At 39.9% G+C, this 21200-nt stretch overlaps 1 protein-coding gene across 1 annotated transcript; it reads left to right on the forward strand.

Annotated features, from left to right (window-relative positions):
* Window positions 1-147: 147 nt before the first annotated feature.
* ccdc3b (coiled-coil domain containing 3b) lies at window positions 148-10750 on the forward strand. Its single transcript, XM_044179672.1, has 4 exons — window positions 148-219; window positions 1162-1489; window positions 5387-5561; window positions 8966-10750. The coding sequence occupies exons 1-4, from the start codon at window positions 177-179 to the stop codon at window positions 9257-9259; spliced, it is 840 nt and encodes a 279-aa protein (XP_044035607.1). The 5' UTR covers window positions 148-176; the 3' UTR covers window positions 9260-10750.
* The last annotated feature ends 10450 nt before the right edge of the window (window positions 10751-21200 follow it).

Consider the following 21200-nt stretch of genomic DNA (forward strand, 5'->3'; position numbering starts at 1 on the left):
TAGTTTTGGGTGAACTTTTGGGAGACCTCTATAAAGGCAACTGGCCTCATCACTTTAACTGACTGTGACTTTCAGTAGTTTTCTAGCCCTTTGCACCCCAATAGCAGAGGACTGACACCATCCTTAGATACACCACATTCACATTGAAGCAGCATCTGTAGACTACATGTGATACCATGTTGATTTCAGATAATACTTACTTGAGCCTGTTTGCTGTAGGTATGTTGATTTTACTTTACCTTTTACGGCGTTAAGTGTTGCAGGTGCACAGTAAGTGAACAGTAAGTAGTAGCATTGACGCTGAAAAAAGTCGAGCCAGTCAGGAGACGAAACTACAATATCCTGATCCGTAGTCAGACGCGTTATCTATACAAAACTACTCAGTGATGTGTTTTTCCTCGGACTCCACTCGCAGGTGCCTGAGATTCACACAGGATTCAACCGTTTATATCGGAGTCAGCTGATCAACACATCAACCTACCGTACCTGAGCGGCAGCTGAACATAATGCGGAATACTTCTTATAATCAACCAACAGTGAAATAGCCAATAAAAAAAAATCTCTAAAGGATAGAAAAGTAACTCAACTGCCGACCTTGTGTACTTGCACACTGTCACTAGAGGGCGCCACTGATCTTTCCTCAATTTGAATTCTAACCTTAGTCTTTTATTGCTTGCTGCAGAGGCTTCAAGGCGTTTTTTTTTTTGTTGTTGTTTAATCTCACAGCAATGGAGCTTCAGGTTTTGTTGTAATTTTGCAGAAAGTTTTACTCAAGAAATTTCACACGCAGGCCTGAATGCACGCTCTTTATTTGCTCCCCTCTGGTCTCATTTCAAATGTGGGAGGCAAAGTTTTTGCAGGGGATGCTGGTGTGAATGGGCTGATCCACTGATCGCAGGTATCGTGGCTGGAGGAGGGAGCAAAGACCGCAGAGAGCAGAGACGTTATTAACTGTCCGCTGTATAAAACCTTTGTTTAAATGGACTTACTGTGAATATCAGTTGAGTCAGCATTGGCGGAAGTATGTGCTTGGTGTGAGAGCCCTGCAGTGTTTTTTTTTTTTTTTTTTTCGTGATTTCGCCCGTCAGCAGCGCCTCACTGACCCACAGCCGTCTCCTCTCTGTTGGATCATGTGGATTATTTTGGCGTTTTTTCTGGCAGCGGCCGGTCCTGATGGAAGCTGGGGATGTCAGCTGCCCCACGACTGGAGACCGCAGACTGAAGCGTGCCGTGCCGAGCTGGCGCAGATCATAGTCTTTGCCAAGGTGTTAGCACTGCACGAGGAGTCTTACAGTGTGTATAACTACCTGCAGTCGGATCACGACACCAGCCTGTTATTCTCCGCCGAGATTGAGCTGCTGTGCGACCAGGCGTGGGGCAGCATGCTGGAGGTCCCCGCCGGCTCCAGGTTTAATGTCACCGGCCTGGGCTACTTCCACTGCGTCTCCTATAGTGTCACCAAAAACAACAACTACTACTTCTTTCTAAGGTGAGAAACCCAGCTATTCCCAATATTATTGATCTAATCAATCATCAAAATGATTTGTTGTCACAAATGTATTAAGTTTTATTCGTCCCCTACAGAATGAGAGGAGATTCAGTCAGTCCTCATAACAAACAACTGCCACTTTGTGCATCAGTCATGCAAGTTAATGAAGACTTTTTAATGATTCATTTCCAACAAAGGAAACAACTGTTCCTTTAGGATGTATCAGTAAGCTTCCATTAATGTAGCCTACATTTACTCTAGCAGGGTAAGGGTTCAAGCATATGAATATCATTTTGTTATAGACTTTAAGGTATGCTGAAAGTGTGTCCATGTGACTGCCATGGATGTGCCATGGAACCTCTCTTTGCTGTTCCAGATCAGTGTGCACATGCAAATTACACATTTTCTGTTCAAGAGAAAACATAACACTTGAAAAATGTTGCAGAAGTGTCACTTTGTATTTGAGAATCAGGCATCAGCTTTGTCAAGTTTTGTGAAGACAATTCAACTCAGCCAGATGACAGGACTGCCTTCTTTTTATTGGAATGCATGACCAAGAATGGCAAAAAAGTTAATGAGTGATAATTTGATTTGACAGCATTAACCCTATTGTGAAAGGAAACTACATGCTATATTTCAATCTCTATAAACGTGGGAAGCAATGGGGTAGGTAATGTGATGTGAAGTTGTCTTTGGCAAAGCTATATGTTCATTTCACATGGTGGGGCTCCACCATCAGTCCCTCCTGCTGCGTACTTGAGATATCCAGTGAGTTGAGTCGCTTCACCCTATCCTGCCAAAGAAGTCAATGTAAAGCACTTTAAATGTGAACGTGAAAGAGCAGGAACTGAGATGTACATTTTACAGTGCTTTAATTTTAATTTGGATTAGACCATGAGGTATAACACTGTGCTGTCAAGGACCTCAGTCTGTCTCCAAGTCTCACAGTGAGAGACTTGAATTACATCATGGTTGGCTCCACTTTCTGCCCCTCTGAGCTTGGGACCTCTCTGACACAATGTACACATCTACGAGAAGTCAGTATTTACACTGGAGGAGAGAAGTTCTATAAATTAAGTGGTAATTAACCATTGGAGAATCTCTAAAAAGGCAATTAAGAATCATCTTAACAGAATGTCAGTGATTGGTATTCAGTAGTTCGGTGGTCCAGAAGGCAAAATCCACATCCAGTGTAGATGTAATAAAATTTCTTTTTAGAAATGTCTTTTTAGAAATTATATTACAAGGTTTTTGGGGCTTTGTTGCCTTTATGTAATAGTGAACAGTTGAAAGGTGACAGAAAATAAGGGGATCAAGTCAGAGGGGGAATGACATTGAATTGAATCGGGGATGTTGCCATTACATACCCCAGTAATGTATTTATGAGTATAATATAAAATCCATTGATTAAACCTCACCTCACCTGTCTGTGCCGGGCCTGTCTCTCCAATGAAAACCAGCAACCGTTCACAACCTGTGCAGAGATCTGTCATGCAAGGAAGTAAAGACTCTCGGAGGATTCAATCAATCATCTGGTCAGTAAGGAAACATTTGCAGTCAAAAGCAGAGCATTGGCACCATCCTCACATATTCTCTTTAAATCAATATCTGCCCATGTGATACCATATTGATTTCAGGTTAATAATACATTTAATAACCTTGCCAAACTTTCCGCACAGATCTCAAAAACTTATGTGATAGGTTAATTCTTAAATGTCTGTGTTGGACAGAAACAACACTGTTACTCAGGAAACGTCTATTGCATTCCAGCCAGTGTAATTACTGAGCCAGACATTTCCCAACAGCTTGAAGGTAAAGCTACAAAGAATTTTCACTCAGGAGAGTTATCAGCGCGCCAGCGGTCGGCGGGACCACCTTTTGTCCTGCTGAAACACACCACTTTGCTGCTCAATGAAGGGAACTTGTGCTGACACGTTATATTTCCCTCATATTCTGCTTTTTCTCTCAAACAGATGAAGAGTTAATATTCGGAGGGGGGGGGGCATTGAAAAGCATTCCTGAAGTTTAATGTTTGGCTGTCCCACATGAGGGTCTGCAGCAGGGCCAACTACAATAGTATTTTTTATAGCATATGTTAGACATCATATGCACAGATCGTGTGTTGCTGCGTCTGATGATGGCTCAAAGACTTTTAAAATGATTCCACTGGTTTTAGTTCCTCACACCTCCAGGGAAGACTTTGCTGTCCCCTGTTGTGATGGTGGAAACATGCGGACGTTATCCCTGTAATCGGCCAGGCGATCCACCGGAAACTTCCCAAAGCTAAAGTCACAACAGAGCTCTGTTTAAGCGCAGTTAAGAGCCAGGCTAGCTGCTTCCCCTGTTTCTTTATGTCTTTAAGTCATTATGCTAAGCTAAGCTAACCAGCTGCTGGTTTTAGCCTCATATTTATCGTACAAATGTGGGAGTGGTATCGATCTTCTCATCTAACTTTCAGCAAAAAACAACTAATAAGTGTATTTCCCAAAATGTCGAACTATTCCTCCAATTTATCATTTTCTACTTACTTTCTACTTACTTTTCATAGTAAAAGTGCCATTTGCGTCTACCTGGTGTGTTATTCGTCACCACAACACCCATAATATTCATGAAGAGTAAATGTCAACTTTCATGAATGTTGCCCATCAGTCGGTTGAAAGAAACGGGATATGGCTGAACAAATTGTCTTCGCATGTCCTGCTCTGTGGCATTCTTGCTAACGTGAGACTCCCCGTCATAAACCTAAAACAGATCAGTGTAGAGTTTCAAAGGAGTGTTGTTGTGGCCACTCTGCAACACCGAGTCCCAGACACTGTATGAAAAAGCCAAAACTGAAAAGTTCTCATCTATTTGGACATCTATTTCCTGTTATAAAAGCCCCAACACCACTGTCTCAGACCAAAATAGTCTTTCCAATCAATCATGAGTATCAGCTCCCAGGACAGGACAAATCAGAGCATAACATGGAGAAAAATGCAACCGAGGATCTCCCCCAGGACCTTTAAATAAGACAGATTGAGTGTTCTGGCTGAGTCATATATTTGCTGTAAAAACGTAAGCCTATATCTCACTACTTCCAAGATTTTCAACTTCTCTGTTGAAAGAAAACAACCAAATACCAAACCTTAAAGGAGATGAAACATAAAGTGCCACTCAAAACTAAGTTTTTGTAACATGTACCAAAAATGTATTACATTTTTACAATACATTGTAAAAAAAAAAAAGATGTTTTATGTCACTATTGTTGTGCTCAGTGAATTTTCTGTGTGTGTTTTATTTAGTTATGTTTCCTTCATTGTAGGGTCCAGACAAGTTCCTCTGGATCCGCAGTTCCTTCTGACCTCCTGGTCACTGTGCTTTCATCTGACCTTTGACCTCCTCTGTTGAAGCAAAACATCAGCTTTCTTTGTGCTCTCACAACATGCACACATACCCACACACACACACACACACCGTCTCTGATAGGGACAACCAAACTTTTGATGTCCCTCGAGGGATGCGAGATGGAATCCAGATGTATGGAAACACACTGCAAGACTTCCCCCCTCACACACTTCACATCGTAGGAGAAGATATGAAACATGCACATTAAATCCCTTTGGCTTGTAATTTGCTGGCTTGACTCATCCACATAATGCTTGAATTTTCATAAAAATAGACCAGGGTCTGTAAACAATTCTGCATAGATATGTTTTCTCTTTATTAACTATTGACATATGTCTGCCAACTTTATAGGATAAATAGGTAAAACCCATCTTACAACTTCTGTTGGTGTGTGTGTGTGTGTGTGTGTGCTTCCGCTTGTTTTTTTACACATGTGCAACTTTTTACTACATGTTCATTTTTGCCTTTGTTCACAACTGTAACAATACACTCTTTTCCTTCTCTGCTCTGCAGGATGGATGAGAACTACAATATTGTCCCTCATGGAGTGAACTTCCAGGACCCCATCTTCCCCGACACGGCAGAGATCCACCGCATGTTTGCCAGCCTTTTCCAGTTTTCCAACTGCATGCCTGGCACTCAGGTCCACACCTACACGCCGGAGTGGGAGGCTCAGGAGGACAGCCGGGTATGTAGCCCATCGGAACCACCACCATAAACCGGTTCCCAGTGTTGATGAAACATTTGCCTCTTTTAAAGTGTCCTTCTCAAACTTACTTAGTGATAAGGACATCTATTTTGAATCAGTTGTTGCGTATTCATGGTGGCTACTCAAATGATTTGGGGAACAAGAGTGTATTGTGGTGAACACATAAAGGATTCAATATTACATCCTGTTGTTTTCAAAGGAATACCATGAAGGCGCTGGCAAGTTAAACATGTTCTTAATGCATGGGAAACCAAACACACATTTCCTGAGGTTTTGGCTAGACAAAGAACTCACTGTGTTTAAAGGAAAAATCTACTTTAAAACACATTGTTTTTGCCAGCTCTTTGGCAAACCATTTTGTTGTTTAATCGAGTATTATTTTTATTCCCAAAGACGAGAGCCCAAACGCAGAAGTAAGGGACATCATGTGGAGATGTGTCCAGTGCAACTACAATGGTTTTTGATAGCTCACAAAACACTAAAGTCAGGTTTGGGTGTCAGAATCAAATACCAAGTGCTGATTTACACGGATGCTCAACAATCAAGCAAGTTGAAATTCATCACTGAAGAAACATTTCCAATCCACTGTTGTTTGGACTGGAAAAACTAACTCTCCACCTATTTATATAACCAATGCAACAGTGCGTGTCCATCCTCTGGGGGATACTGAAAGGAATTTATGGAAATGTATGAATGCCTGAATTACAGTAATAAGCTTCAGCTCCGTTTCACGCCTTGCTGTCACTGTTTAATTGAGGAAAGCTCATTTTTACCTAAACACCATCGGCAAACACGCACACCTGGTGCTCCTTGACTCTAAGTTTCCTGCATCTCGTCTCAGAGTCCATGTGTCAGTAATATATAAATGGTTTCCAGTCACTCACCACTGCTTTATCCTCTTTAATGAATCTAAACCTTTGGCATAATCCCCCTGATTTAGGTCAGTCTTCTTCTGTCTGTTTCCAATCATTTGCTGACTACTCATAAAAGCAAAAATCTGCCATGGGTAAAGAGAATGAAAACATGGTTTGTATTTCCATTTGCAGCAAACTTTTGGGTTAGGCCTGTGATTATAATTACAGAGCGACGTTTAGATATCAGTGCTGCTTTCTTACATCATTCGCATGATTAGATTTCCTCCTAGCAAAATAAAAACAGACTTTGTTTTCATTGGTACTGCGCAACCATTGTTTGGACAACTGACCTAAACTCACTTCAGAACAGATAACATGTTGTAATCCAGTGTCAACCAAAGTAAATCAAATGGCATGTAGTCATCTTTAAGATTTAAAACCAAACAGTATCAGCAATAAAAACAGCAGGATTGTTTCCACAGTTTTATGGTCCCAACACTAATGCAGAAATATTCACTTTGAAGGGCTACAAACGCTGCACAGGATTCACAGCTTCAAGCTTCTACGTGGTCTAACTAAACTTTTCTTTAATACCCAAGATGTGCAGACACCCGTGTGTTTTTCCTCAGAAAGATTTCAAACAAACCTCCTCTGAGATGAGAAACGATACTTAGAGAAGGCTTCGGTCCTGCATAAAAGAGAAACCCTTTTTGTTTTGTCCATGTTGCAGTTGAGTTTGGATGACATCAGAGTTGATCAAACCCTGCTGGGTGCTGAGGGTGTGCCACATGGATACATTTTGGGGCCTGTTAAATACTGGGGATCTGGAGTTTGAAAGATGTGGGCATTTACCAGGTGGGGAGGGTCTAACAAAAGTGCTATGTAACAGAGTTGCATTGTGGGAAATGTAGGATCCAGTGCAGTTTTAGAGCTTGAACCATATCAGGGTCTAACAGTCAGGATATCCCTGCTTCAGCTGCATTAATTTTGACCATTCTTTTTTAATCCAATTTATGAAGGTGCAATACTAATGTCAAAGTCATTTTTAACACATCACAACCTGTAAAAACAGTTGTATAATGTCTTCTGGAGATTGCTCTAGTGAAGCGCTTTGAGTATTCAGAAAGACTAGAAAGGCGCTATATAAGTACATTCCATTTACCATTTACATCACTTAACTAATCTCAGTTTGGGCTTGGAAACTATAGATCTTGGAGATATAGGTGACAATAATTTGCATAATCTCCTTTCACACTCTTTAATATTGAGAGCATCACAGAACACAAATATCTTGAGCTTGACTTTTTTGTACTTTTTTGAAAATGACTTCCGGATGGGAGCCGAAACGTGCACAGAATGGTGGCGTGCCATTTTACACCCTCTAGTTTACATAGCGTGATTGTTCTGCTCCTGAACTTCATCCTTTGCATTATAAAGTTTTCATACCCCTTTCAAATCCCTTATGGGACATAAGTAAGAGCACATGGGAAAAATCCACAGTGAGTTTACAGCGAGTAATGTACTAACCAGTGATGTGGGCCGGCAGCCAGCAGAACATTTTTAACATTTCCTCAAAACCCTCAGTGGTTGTTATCTGATGGCGGGGAATATACATCAGTATTTCACGCTGGCCCATGTGGACACATTAGGACCTGTGAAGGAAATCCACATTCAGGCAGACAGGCATGCAGTCAGAGGCAGCTAGAGCTAATTTTTTCACGTAGGAAAAGTCTGTCGCGGGTTCGCAGGCATGTTGGGTTTCATCTCGCAGTGGTGTCTCACTGAAACAGGCGGAGCATGTTGTGTAACCATTTTCTTTACCTTTAGATTCATCTTGGTCGCTAACTGGAGCTACAGTGTTATCTTTGGCTTATATAAATTGGCTGGTGCATAAAGAGCAGCACGTGCAGTACATGGTAACTCTTAAAGTCTTTAGATACATTTCCACAAACTGTTCCACAGCAAGAAAGGTATAATCTCAAAAAATACTTAATAATTAATTTCTTGATTTCTTCCCTTCCTTTTTCCGTCTTTTTAGCCAAAAACGTTTTTAGACTCACTCATACACAAATAGTGGAATATGCTGAAAGACTTACTTGGCACTAGTTGTCAGCCAAAAGAGCATGCCAGAAGTGTTCCCTCATTTGACTTATCCAAAGGAAATCCAGCATCAAAAACAGCAGATCTGTCAGGTGCTTCGTCATAAATGTTACAAAAACATAAAAATCTGACACTAGTATTTAGTATGAGCCGTTACGGGATAAAACTCCAGATATGATTTCAATCAAAAGGCAGTGCAAGATGAAAGTCTGCTGGAAATCTTGCAGATTATATACTGTTACTGCAAGTAACCTGAAAGTCATTGATCAATAATTTGACAGCTCAGTGTTTAAATGCGTCACAGTCAATCACATGTTTGCCTGAAGTGCATTTAATCAAATGCTCCTCATGCTTTTCCAGATATTTCAAATGTATTTACTGTAAAAACTGGAATAAACAAACTTCTATCTTTTCCTGTTCTCTTCACAGTTGTTGTGCTCCGCAGTGCAGAAGGCTCTGTTTGAGGAGGAGGAGAGGGTCAGGACTCTCTCCCAGCAGGTGCGTTCCTTGGAGAAAGCCAACGACCACCTGAGGGAAAAGGTGAAGACCATGAAACGTCAGCTACGCCAGGCCCAACGAGAAACAACGAAGGAGCAACAGACCCTCAGCCTCAAACAGCTCTACGAGTCAAAGACGCCCCGAACTCACCCCGATCAGGACACTACCCAGGACCAGAGGAACCCGCCACTTAAAAAGGTCCTCTCCAAGAGGCTAAAAAACTAGTTTTTAGAGGTTTTTCTTTGAATGTAAACCAAATTGTTGCTCCCTATGAAACATCAAGGACAGAGCAAACTGAAAGGATTGTGTCTGAAAAGCTGGGGGAAGAAACAGCAACAGCAGCAACAATTAACAGAGGTGATCAATTTAGAGTAAAACGATGGACTTTAATTGTAATTTCATTATGTTCTCTGTGTCTTCATCCTAATTAATGTGCTTATTTCTAAAGGAACATAACAAATTTCAAGAAACTTTACCTGCACAACCAAATGTGGCCATTTTGTTGGTCTAACAAAACACTGTTGTTTTAGTTAGTGGTAAAACTGACCTGTGCCACTGAGACTGTCAACTACAAAGAGACCATTCATGCCCATTTACATCCTTATCTGTATACTTCCTTTGAAGAACCGTGTGTGTGTGTGTGTGTGTGTGTGTGTGTGTGTGTGTTGGGAGGGGAGGGCTTTCACTTGACCTATTTTATTTCCCCAGATGAACTAAAGTAAAGGATTAACTGCCACTGAGATAAAGGATTTAAATGGTTTCACAGGAGTAAGAGATCTTCATCTGAATCTCCTTACCTCTTATTTCACCCCTTTAGTCCAATATGATCATTCTCTCTGAATAACTGTTGCTGTTGCCCGTCTCGACCCCCAACTTTTACCTTTGTCTTTTTTTTAGTTTAATTCAGTGGCAGCACAAAACATTTTCCAAACATTGGACAGAGCTCATAGCTGGCGGATGCACTGCTGAACAATATGTGTACAATGACAAAAGCATTGAAAATTGAATATCTTGCTTTTTTTCTGTGCTGGACACATTATGCATTGTATAAATATTAGAATTAATTACGTTTCTTTCTTCAGTCGTCAAAATGCTCCAAATTGAGCTCACATTTGGACAAGTTAATATGAACATGACACAAATAACCAGTTATTAATTGCAATGAGTGCAATAAAGAACGGAACATACAAGTTGTTAGCATTCAAAATCTTGTGTGTGGAAACACATAATACTCCGACTGTGTATATGAGCGTATAGATACAGAGGAACAGCTGTGCCAAAGTTTAAAAGATGCAACGTTACGTCACATCACTCTTTTCTACCTTTGAATGGTTTTCATTTATTTGTTTGATCTATTTATACCCAAGAAGCTATCCAAAAGTGTAGTGATTCTTTAAATTCAGTGAATTGTTTCCCAAGAGTTCATTTTTTTCAAGTTCTCCTTTATGCAAAATGTACTAAATGAAAGTGTAATTTTTGTAAAACAGGGTGCTGAGCATTCATAAAGTCCAGCCAGTGAGCCTGGCGTGGTACAGGATTGGCTTTTTCTGTGTCAGAAATTAAACTTTGCTTTTGTTATACTTTCTGTATTTGCTTTTCTTATTATTTTTCTTTCCCTAAACTATAAACATCTGGTTTGCTTTGCCAATAGCATAATCATTTGTGTAACAGTTATTGTGTGTTTTTGTTTTTATAAATAAATGAACTTTTACAAGACTTCCTATGTTGTTGTTTTTAGTTGTCACAGCTGATTTCATCTTCATAACATGCACATTTATTGTATGTTACTTTTTTTGGTGGAATTTGACAATTTCAATATAAAAAGTAATACATCCACAGATTACAGCCTCCTTGAGAGTTACAAAACAGTTCCTAATATGCATTCGTCATAACGTCTGAATCTACGAAGCTTTCAACATATAAATCAAACAATAAAAACCAATATTGTTGTAAGTTGTAAAAGTAGCAGCACCCTGCAGTGTGAAAAGGGATGAAACTCTTTTGCAATTTAAAAATGCAGAATTTGTAATCTGGGTGTGTTAAAGACTTGTGTTTTTATGCTTGTATCTTTTGCCTCGTTGACTTTTCCAAACTTGTCCAAACAGATACGGAAAAGAGCTTCCAGTGTCCTGGAGGTGCACACAACAGTGTAACTTTATTTAATATTCTGAAGTTATTTTCATCTGCAACATTGACATTTTAGAGTAAATGTATCCAGCCAAACACCAGAACAAAGCGCCTACTGAGAGAGCTGTAAGTGAAAGTTTCTAACCTCAATTGTAATGTTTCCTGCTTTCCATGTATTCAGGTCAGAAATGATAAATGCTTTTTGGCATGCACAACATGTTTAGTGTGATTCAGTGCTAATAAATCAAAGGTTTTCAAAGAACTGGTGCAAATTCAAGAGCAACATAAATCCTAAAAATAAATTGGCCCTATTTTGACCTCCTCCTCTCAAGCGTTTGTCCAGTTTATGTCCGGAGCACTTTCAGAAAGAACACAAGGCCATTTCAGACACGAAATTGTCTTGGCAGATTTTATTTTCAACACAATTTCCAGGTGAGCTGAACCAAATTTCTTCCATATGGTGCTGCCGCATAAAACCGAGGGCATGAGGGGCAGGGTTTGCATGGCGAGAGGAGAAACAAGAAATGGACACATTTCAAAAATGGTTTATGTCAGGAACTCTCTTGCAGTGTTGTTCTGCAGTAAAGCTGGACACCAGGGGAACATTTACAAGCTTTTCTTTTCGCGTGTTGTTTGACCTCTTGAGCAAAGTGAGAAATTGTTGCAGAGGACAGCTCCTCGTCTTGTCTCCTCGTTAGCTCTTTCTTCTCCCTGTGAAACCTTTGCATCAGACAACCTTGCCTGCAGCCAACTGTCAAAATCCCATGGACCTGGGCCAAAGATGATATACACACACAGCTTTCTCAACATAAACCACAGTGCATAGCCAAGCTGCAAAACAGATGTTAGGCAATACGACTGCACAGTGGTGCTCCCTTCCAGAAAACCTGGCTATCTGTGGACATGGTTTATTTATCTTGCCTTGTTTTATTATTATTGTTATTTTTTCAAATGTTACTGTCTTTTGGCTGCTCTGGTTTCATTTTATTTTGTATTTATAATCCCAGAGCATCTGATTGGTTCTGTATCTATTTTCTCAAGCAGCTACACTTAGTCTTTCACTCGTCTGTCATTCACAGCTCTGCATGAAGAAATTCACCAGAGAGGTTTCTAACTTTGAGCTTTCTAACCTGCCATTGGCTCCACTGTTTCTGACTAAGAGTCTGCAGCCATGCAAGTGGCTCTGTGAGGCTGCACAATGGTGCTTTGAGCTAAATGTTAACGCTAGCATGCTAATGTTAATGGTTCCACTTGCCATTTCTTCCGATTGTCACTGTTAAATTGCACTTTTAGTCACTCTTATATTTTACTGTTATGTTATTTACTATTCTATTTTTATTTATCTTGTTTATAATGTTCATTTTCCCACTGGGACTGGTCTGTTGTGTGTTGTGCGCCCCAAACTCTGATTACAGGTTGCTGTATCCTGTCCCACATCACGTGGTCGGTTGATCTGTAACAAGCTCTGTCAAAATACTTCAGTTAGGCCCACTTTGTTTTTGTTGGTAAAAATGTGTTTTATGTATGTTGTATGTTAAGGAGGGCTTCCAGTTGCCACAGCAAGTGTTTTTATTGTATTGGCTATTAGTCATTTGTTGAGCACACCAAGATTTTGCTAACGTGATTGTAGCTTCATTAGAAATCTGCGGTGTAGCTTGCTAACCAGCAGTTAGCGAAATTATTTCTTTCTTTGTTTTAGTATTTTCTAGACTTGTTACCACAAAGTTGGCTGTGGGAGACCTAAGATCATTCTGTTGTTAACAGACCAGACAGCTTGTCGGAGCCAAAAAGTGCCAGTTTAGCAGGTATAATGTTTACTATGTTCTCCATCTTAGTTTAGCATGTTAACATGCTAACATTTGCTAATTAGCAGGAAACACTTACACCGTACTTACACTTGCCATTTTGAGTGCATAAGTGTGTTGCAAAATGCAGTGCACTATGATGGTGTACGGTCAAAAAGTTGAGTGTGGAACGCTGGTCATACATTTCTCTCCCTCAATGGTTGTCTTCTTGGCTACGTCGCAGAAGGGGAAGGACCACCAAACTTGTGAAAATGGCCGTCGAGGATGGCGGCATATCTTCCACCTCGCATGAAGAAGCAGTCAAATGTTGGGATCGTCATTTCTGGTAAGTACACAACAGCCGTGTTCGATTTGAGACAACACTACCCTGTCGAAATTCATGCACCACGTACACAGTGTAGTTACGGAACTTTCCAAATTCCGACACAGCAAAAGTATAGCAGAGGCTGATGGGAATGTAATTTGTATCCCAGGTATTAAGTCATAAGGTGGAAATGAAATTGTGACTTGATGGTCATCCTGAGGAGGACATGATTGTCTGTGCCAAATTTCATGGGTTGTGTGTGAATGTCTGTACAGATTTTGAGGCTATCCATCTAATACTTGTTGAGATATTTCAGACTGGACCAAAGTGATGGACCGACTGACCAACCCTAGAGCCATGTTGCCAGCATGGCTAAAAAGGGAGACATGCACGTAATAACACCAGAATCTGCAATTCAGATCAAACATTATAAGAAATTTGATATTATGTTGCCAGTCGTCTGCTTCACAAAGTGAACATTACCCAGCACCTCTGTGAATGGAAATGTTTCCTCATCATCTCTTTACACTCTGATTTTTAATCGTTGCCTGTCCACGTCTGTTTCAATAAGGATGACTGATGTGTGTGTTTGTCCTCAGAGACCTCTGCTGTTCCAGTCTAACTAAAATCACAATACCGTGCTTTTAGCCTCAGCGCCATACTGTAAACTCAATCTTAAGACCCAAGAGAGGGAAATGCCGCACAAGTATCTTGGCGAGCACAAAAGAGTGATCTCAGTATTTTACTTTAAGGCTACAATAATGACCATAACACCAGATTAAATTCTGCCGCCCAGTTATGGCACGCAAAAGGGCCATGGTTCGCACTTGAGAATTTGGATTTCACTATTGTTTTTTCACTCTGGAAAATAATTTGTCATGTCCACAGTTCCTGACTAAAGGCCATAACACACAAACTTTATTTCAGGCTGCATACAAATGTGTTTGGTTGTGTTCTTCTGTCATCTCTGTAGTGGTGGGTTAAATTTTTTTTTCTTCCTTACATTTTTTCTTATTTGGCTAAAGGTATACTGCTGTTTTTACCTTCACAAACAACCTACTTCTTTCCCTCACTCATCCTCCTCTTCCCTTCCCCCCTTCTTTCTCCCTCCATCCTTCACTTGTAATTATTCCTCTCTTCGTCTGGGTTGCTGACGAAGTCCACAAGACAAACAGGAGGAATTTGACTTCATGTGTTTGCTGTTAGCGCTGCCAAGCTGTTTTTAAATCTAATGGTTAGACTCTGGGATGTTAGGTTTATGTTGCTATATTTTCCACCGCGCATGTTTACAGCGTTTTTGAGCGATTGTTCAGGATTTGAGGCTTTTCTTTGTTTCATTCTGGACTGCATTTGAAGTTTTTGCATAGTTTTGAGAGAAGAGTATCCTGCGGTGGGTTGACTGTTGTTCTTTGCAAATCTACCAGTTGTGTGGGTTACTGGTGGTTGATGTTACTGTTTTGATAAACACTCAGTTGTGAGTTAGCCAGTGCTGCAGATCTGATTGAGAGCTGAAGTATTATTAGCTGAGTCAAAGCTAAATGGTGATGAGGTTTGGAGGTGGAGCTGATTGGGAGTCTAGGAATCCATCAAAACTGTTTGACCACTCATAAAGAGTAAAAGGGTTGCAGAATATCTGTCAAATGTAAATTGTATTTGGTGGCCAAAAAATCAGTTATTGCAGGTTTGAGGTACACAGGTAAACATCAGTTTATTGGTGGATACACTAATGTAGCTAAGCTAGCTTGCTAAGAAACCCAAAAGATTCAATCAAATGTGTTTGTGCAGCCCCACTCACAAATACCGACTAACTGAAGTCCCACTGATCATTTTTAAACAAGTGAAGGCTAATTACTTCCTTGTGAAGCAGAGAACAACACAAGATAACAACAAGATAATAAAAATTAGATCTTACCTTACAAACACGTCACCTACTGGGAGCTCTCTACACACTCTCACTGTGAAACCGAATCCCTTAATTTTTTTCCTTAAAATTTCATCAATTTACCCATTAATTTTAAAGAAATTAATGTATTTTAATGGAATTTTAAGGGGATAATTAATCGATAAATTAATGTATTTTAAGGTATTTGTAATGGATTATATGCACTGTGTAAAGGTAGCGTATGCGATTCTGGATATATCCAATACCATGACAAATACCATGATATTGAGCAAAAAATGACACAGCAAGTAATGTAACTAACGTTAGCTAGGTTGTGGGTTAGCAAACTGTCCCTACAGTTGCTGCTGCGAAGCTAACAGCTAGAGAGGACGAGACAGTTTCCCAGAGCTAGCAAACCAGCTCCAGACAGCGATACTCACAACTCTCCTGCTACTATAGCTAACATCACAACAACAGCATATCTTGGCAAACTAGAAAGTAAGCTGAATGTCCGTGGGCAAGTCATTTAACGTCACCTGACACACAAATCATAGACAGACAACCATTCACACCTACGGACAATTTAGAGTCACTAATTAACCTAACCTGCATGTCTTTGGCCTGTGGGAGGAAACCAGAGTACCCAGAGGAAAGCTTCTTGCTGCGAGGCAACAGTGCTAACCCCTGCACCACTGTGCCACCACTGTTATTTGCAGAATAATGTAATACACCACTGTAAACTATATATGATATATAAAGCTAAGAATCTACAGTATATTGGATGAATCAAATAAAGTGTGAGTTAATATCAAAACAGAAATGGAAATAACTAATTAATTAGCATGTATGAGGTGAAACAGAGAAATACTCAGTATGTTATTGTTGTTGTTGGTATTTAAATAAAAGGGTTTTGAAATCGATCTTGTTGAAGTTCCATTTGATGTGAGTCACTGGGCATGTTAGAGCAGATTTAATTTGCAGCTCCCTCGATCAGCAGCACTCTTTCCACCTTGGTACAAACCATAATAAACCTGAGCATATTATTTGAACATAAATTACTGCCTGAGAAAAGGTTTCCGAAAGCACAGCCCTGCAGTCTGCATAGTGTGTATGTGTGTGATTATGTGTTTTGCATGTAAAGGACTGGTAGATGGAGCTTCAGTAAGTCAAAAATGTTCTTGGTGATTTGCTCAAGCTGGTTTTGTTGAGAATGGGAAGCAGAATTTGTTAAGTGGTAAAACTGAAAGGACTGCTGTTTTCTACAAGCATCCCAGTTTGAATAAAGGGTTTAGGGGCCAAGACATTAAGAAAGGGCCATTTCAAGCTTTTAGTATGTAAACAAGAATAAAAATCTGTGCAAATGTGAACAGAAACTCCTTAGAGTAGCTGCTGTGTTGGACTGGTTACCTGGTCAGGGTGAATGAATGAATGTATGAAAGTGAGTTCACACATTTAACACATTTCTCTGCCGACGTCCCCAGTGACTTGACACCCCAATGCGACCTCAGACGACCCAGAATTTCACTCTGTATCCGATGTCTGCTTTGATCCTTTCAATCTCATTCTAGACGTGCAAAAGTGTGGAAACAACACTCTCTCACGATTTTCCTCTCCATTGTTCCTGCTCTTTTAGTTTTCTTCCTGACAATGTGTTTCCTTTTCATCTGCCGTGGTCGGGGACTGTGTCGTCTGATGGACAGAGTCGGGGTAAACTCCCAGCTCGGACTGGTATCAGATGTATTACTAATGCAAGTAACATGGATGTCATGTTTCTGGCGATGTTTGACCCTAATTGCAGGCTGAATTTTCCCAAAAGTGGAAAATTAGTGGCTCTCCTCATACTGCCAGATACTCTCCATCCTATTTATTATTACCAACTGTGGTTTGCACAGTCATGAAGGACTTTGAGGGTCTGCAACTTTTCATAAAAGCGGTGCTTTGGCTTCAAGAGCTGCAGTGCTCTGTGTTGATGCTCCAAGAAGGCTCAGAAATTCAGTCCATGCTTTTCAGAAAGAGTTCTCTGAACATCTTTTTGGATTTGAACAAACTGGTTCAGATTTCAGGTTTGAAGAACTAGCCTTTGAAAAAACTGTGTGGCAAAACACTTTCACATCGTCTCTCCCACTCAGATCTACTAAAATGAGTCATTCACAGTGAGTGAATTGTTCATAAACTACACGTCACTCATCTCCAGGGCATGAGGAGGATGGTGAGCTCACTGTATAGTTTAGTGTCTTGCCCCCCACTGTGCTCCAGCACCTCAGGGACTTTGATTTGTTCAAACTCGAACAACATGGTTTTACTCCTAAAACAATGTGAGGCCACATGGAACTGGAAAATCTTTTTACATTAATGATTTGTGTCTGTTTTTCCGTGTTTTGGTCCAAAGAAAACATTTGGCCAAGATGCTCTGAGCTATTTGACGCTGCATCCAAAACAAATGCACAACTGAGATACAAGGGAAAGATCTCAGTGATTAGGTAAAGGGGGAAAAATAGTGTGTGTGTGTGTGTCTTTGTGTGTTTGTGTATTTATTTGGTATTTTGTTCATAAAGCCACTCTAAATCTATCCACACAACTAGTTGTTAGTTAAGCTCCCAGGCTGCATGCCGTGGTGTGTGTGTGTGTGTTGGCCTGCTGTGTGTGTTTGAGAGAGAGAGACAGTTTAGTCTTGTTAAAAAGGAAATCAAAGCTGGATCACTTAACAAATTATTTAAAGCTTCTGCAAAACCTCAACTTTTGTTTTTTTACAATTAAAACACACACACGTCTTATCGTTTACTTGTAGCATACATGTCATAAGACATTATAGACTGTCTGTGCAGTGTTTGAATAATGAGTTTAAATTTTGGATGTCCTCCTGTGTGTCTTATGAAAATAAACACCATATCATATCATGACATGGCGTGTCATTGAATTTGTTGTGACCTCCACTAAAGAGGTTATTTTTTCATTTATGTATTTGTCTGTTTCTACTCAGATTTTGGTGACGTGCTGTTATGTTCAGACGTGGGCCGAAGAACAACTGATTAGATTTTGGTGCAGATGCTTTTAAATAGTAAACTATTTAGGCATTTAAACTATAAAGCACTTTTTGCATGGATTCACTCATAACTCCTGAACTGTGAGGTGTAGAAGCTAAATTCGTTTTTGTCTTCATCATATTGCATATAACAAAAACATTATTCATTTGTTATCTGACATTCCATATCTGCTATTCTTCTATTCACCATTTAACATAAAATGCTACAATTGAATGCATTGTGCAATTGCAACCACATGTGCATAAGTGTAGCATTGCACACACAAAAAACACTGCCAGTGAACATAACACAGGTAGCAGTTACGTTTCCCTCCAAAATGTAACTAGCACAACAAATTAGTACTGTATAAACCCAATTTTTAGGAGACAGGGTTGACACATCACAGATGCTGCAAGATTTCACATATAGTCGGCACTGCAGAACCATTATGAAGTGGTCATGATTCTGATTCACTTGAAATGTTACTCCTCCTAATTAATCCTTGTACAAACCATACTTTTTAATCTCCAAAATAATTTTTTGAATTGCAGTTTTCCATTCGAAATTTCCCAAATGGCCTCATAGAGGAAGACCAGTCTAATACAGATTTACCAGATATTTACTTAAATAATTAATCATTTTTGACTGGAAAAGAGTGGAAAAAGAGTGAAAAGCTCAAACAACTAGTGAAAACTCTCCATACACACACATGCTGAAAGACATAATGGGCACATAAACGTCCTGAGAGCACTGACAGATAGAAGCACAATAGATTCCTGCTGACAGACAGGAAGGCAGTGTGTGTGCTCGCTCTTTCGCTGTACACACAACACATTTAATTTCAAACCTTAACTCAACACTTTGACATAAGGTGAAACAAGTAACCTTGAATAATAAAGGGTTATAAAGAATTGTTTTATTTGAGAATATTTTTTCCCGAAAGATGCCATTATAAATCCACTACAGTCATTTGCAATGACCCGCAGTATCTTATCAATTATCTTCAGAATTATTGGCGCATAACTTTATGCCAAGTGCAGTAGGTCACCTTGGATGGGAGCGACAAAGACTTGTGGACCTTTGAGAGGCAGTGCTGCTCAGAAACTTACTGAGATCAATAGTGCGTTTGGATTTTTAGGGATCTCTAGGGATGGCAGTGTTGGTCTGTCTGTTGGTCGACCTGCCCAGAATGAAATATCTCAACAACTATTAGATGGATTGTAGAAAAGGTTTCAGTCGTAGTCATCTGGACACTGTTTTTCTGAAAACAGTGTCCAGATGACTACGACTGAAACCTTTTCTATGATAGAACACTCCTGGACGAATGAGGGACTACACCGTCTTATATTGGATGGATTGAAATTTTGGTACAGGCATTTATGGTCGCCAGAAGATGAACCCGACTGACTTTGGTGATCCTCTGTCTTTTCCTCCAACGCCACCGTGAGGTTGACATTTGTGGTTTTATGTAAAATGTCTCGACAACTATTGGATAAATTAAATTTGGTACAGACATTCATGTTCTCCCCGGAATGAATTGTAATAACTTTAACGATCCCTTACCTTTTATTCTAGCGCCATCAGCGGGTCAAAATTTTAATTTGTCTAATACTCTGGTTTATGACCAAACACCTGTAAAACTAATGACATTAGCAAATGTTAGCATGATAACACGCTAAACTAAAATGGTGACTGTGGTTAACGTTCCTGCCTGGCCACATATCCACCTGACAATGCTAACATGATAACATGTCATTTTAAGCATGTTAGCTTGCTGATGTTAGCATTAAGCTCAAAACACTGCTGTGCCTATGCAGCCTTAGAGCTGCTAGCATCGCAGATATAAACGACTTTCTAAATAACCATGATGCCATCGCTGCCAATAATATAGATGTGAAATGTGTAAGTAAATACGTAAACCTTCCTCCGACCAGAAGATTTAAGCAGCATTCACAACATGTGTGCTAGTGATTTTGTGCCTTGTTGATATGACACCAACCACTAAATAAATCTTTGCAGACTTTTCAAGACTCTTTAAAGGTTTAAATTACTGACACAGCTCAGATAAATCAACATGCAAACGATGAATATCAGTCAGTCACAGGCCTACTGTGTGGTTTACTTCTGGCACATCACTGTATCAAGTCTCTATTTCACATTCCATGCAAGCATGGGCAACAGCGCTCCAAAGTCATACTGGGAGGAGGATGTGCACTAAGCACAACCTTCATCAATGTGCTTCCACTCTCATATTGTAGGAGAAATGAAACCCAGGCATAAAGATATATGTGTTAGCTTTAAAAATGTAGGCCCACTGTCTTCTGGCCCCATCCTTGATTTAGTTGTACTGTTCACGATGCCAAGTTTCACCCCTGGCCATGTTTTACTTTGTTTTTTCCACATTGAAACACCGCCTGCATCTTTCAGCACTCTTTACCTTGTAATCCATGCAATTTCTCTCCCATTATTTTGAATCAGTCCCTTCTTCCTGGTTTGACCGCATAATTTTTACTCTGTCTACTGTCTCCTGAATGAGGTCAACCACCAGCCTCCCGCTCTCGCTCTGCTCTCTAGTCTCCTCCAGGCTCCAGCAGCCAAACCACAAGCCTCAATTACCCAGCATTCCTTGGAGAGGACGAGAGAGGCCTCATGTAGCAGACTATGAAATTAACATTCATGACAAACCTCTCGAGCCACAAAACTATTTCATGAGAGCAGCAGTTGCAGAATTTCATCATTGAGAAAAGTTATCACTCCTATTGTTATTATTATTCTAACTTTTCTTGCAGGTTTCTGTTTTCTGACAAAGAATGAGAGTAACTTTTAAAAAAATCTGTCCTGATACTATTCTGCACTACAAAGCCAAAATGCAGTAATTACACGCATTTAGTCAAAATGTTGCTGTTAGTTTCCTGTTATATATATATATATATATATGTATGTGTATATATATATATATATATATATATATATATATATATATATATATATATATATATATATATATATATACTGGTGAACTAAA

This window comes from Siniperca chuatsi, linkage group LG2 (assembly GCF_020085105.1).
Source record: "Siniperca chuatsi isolate FFG_IHB_CAS linkage group LG2, ASM2008510v1, whole genome shotgun sequence".
NCBI lineage: Eukaryota > Metazoa > Chordata > Actinopteri > Centrarchiformes > Sinipercidae > Siniperca > Siniperca chuatsi.

Coding starts and splice junctions, on each gene's coding strand:
- ccdc3b (XM_044179672.1), top strand. CDS start 177: ATGTTGATTTCAGATAATACTTACTTGAGCCTGTTTGCTGTAG. Junction 220..1,161: donor CTTGAGCCTGTTTGCTGTAG/GTATGTTGATTT, acceptor TTTTTCTGGCAG/CGGCCGGTCCTGATGGAAGC. Junction 1,490..5,386: donor AACTACTACTTCTTTCTAAG/GTGAGAAACCCA, acceptor TCTGCTCTGCAG/GATGGATGAGAACTACAATA.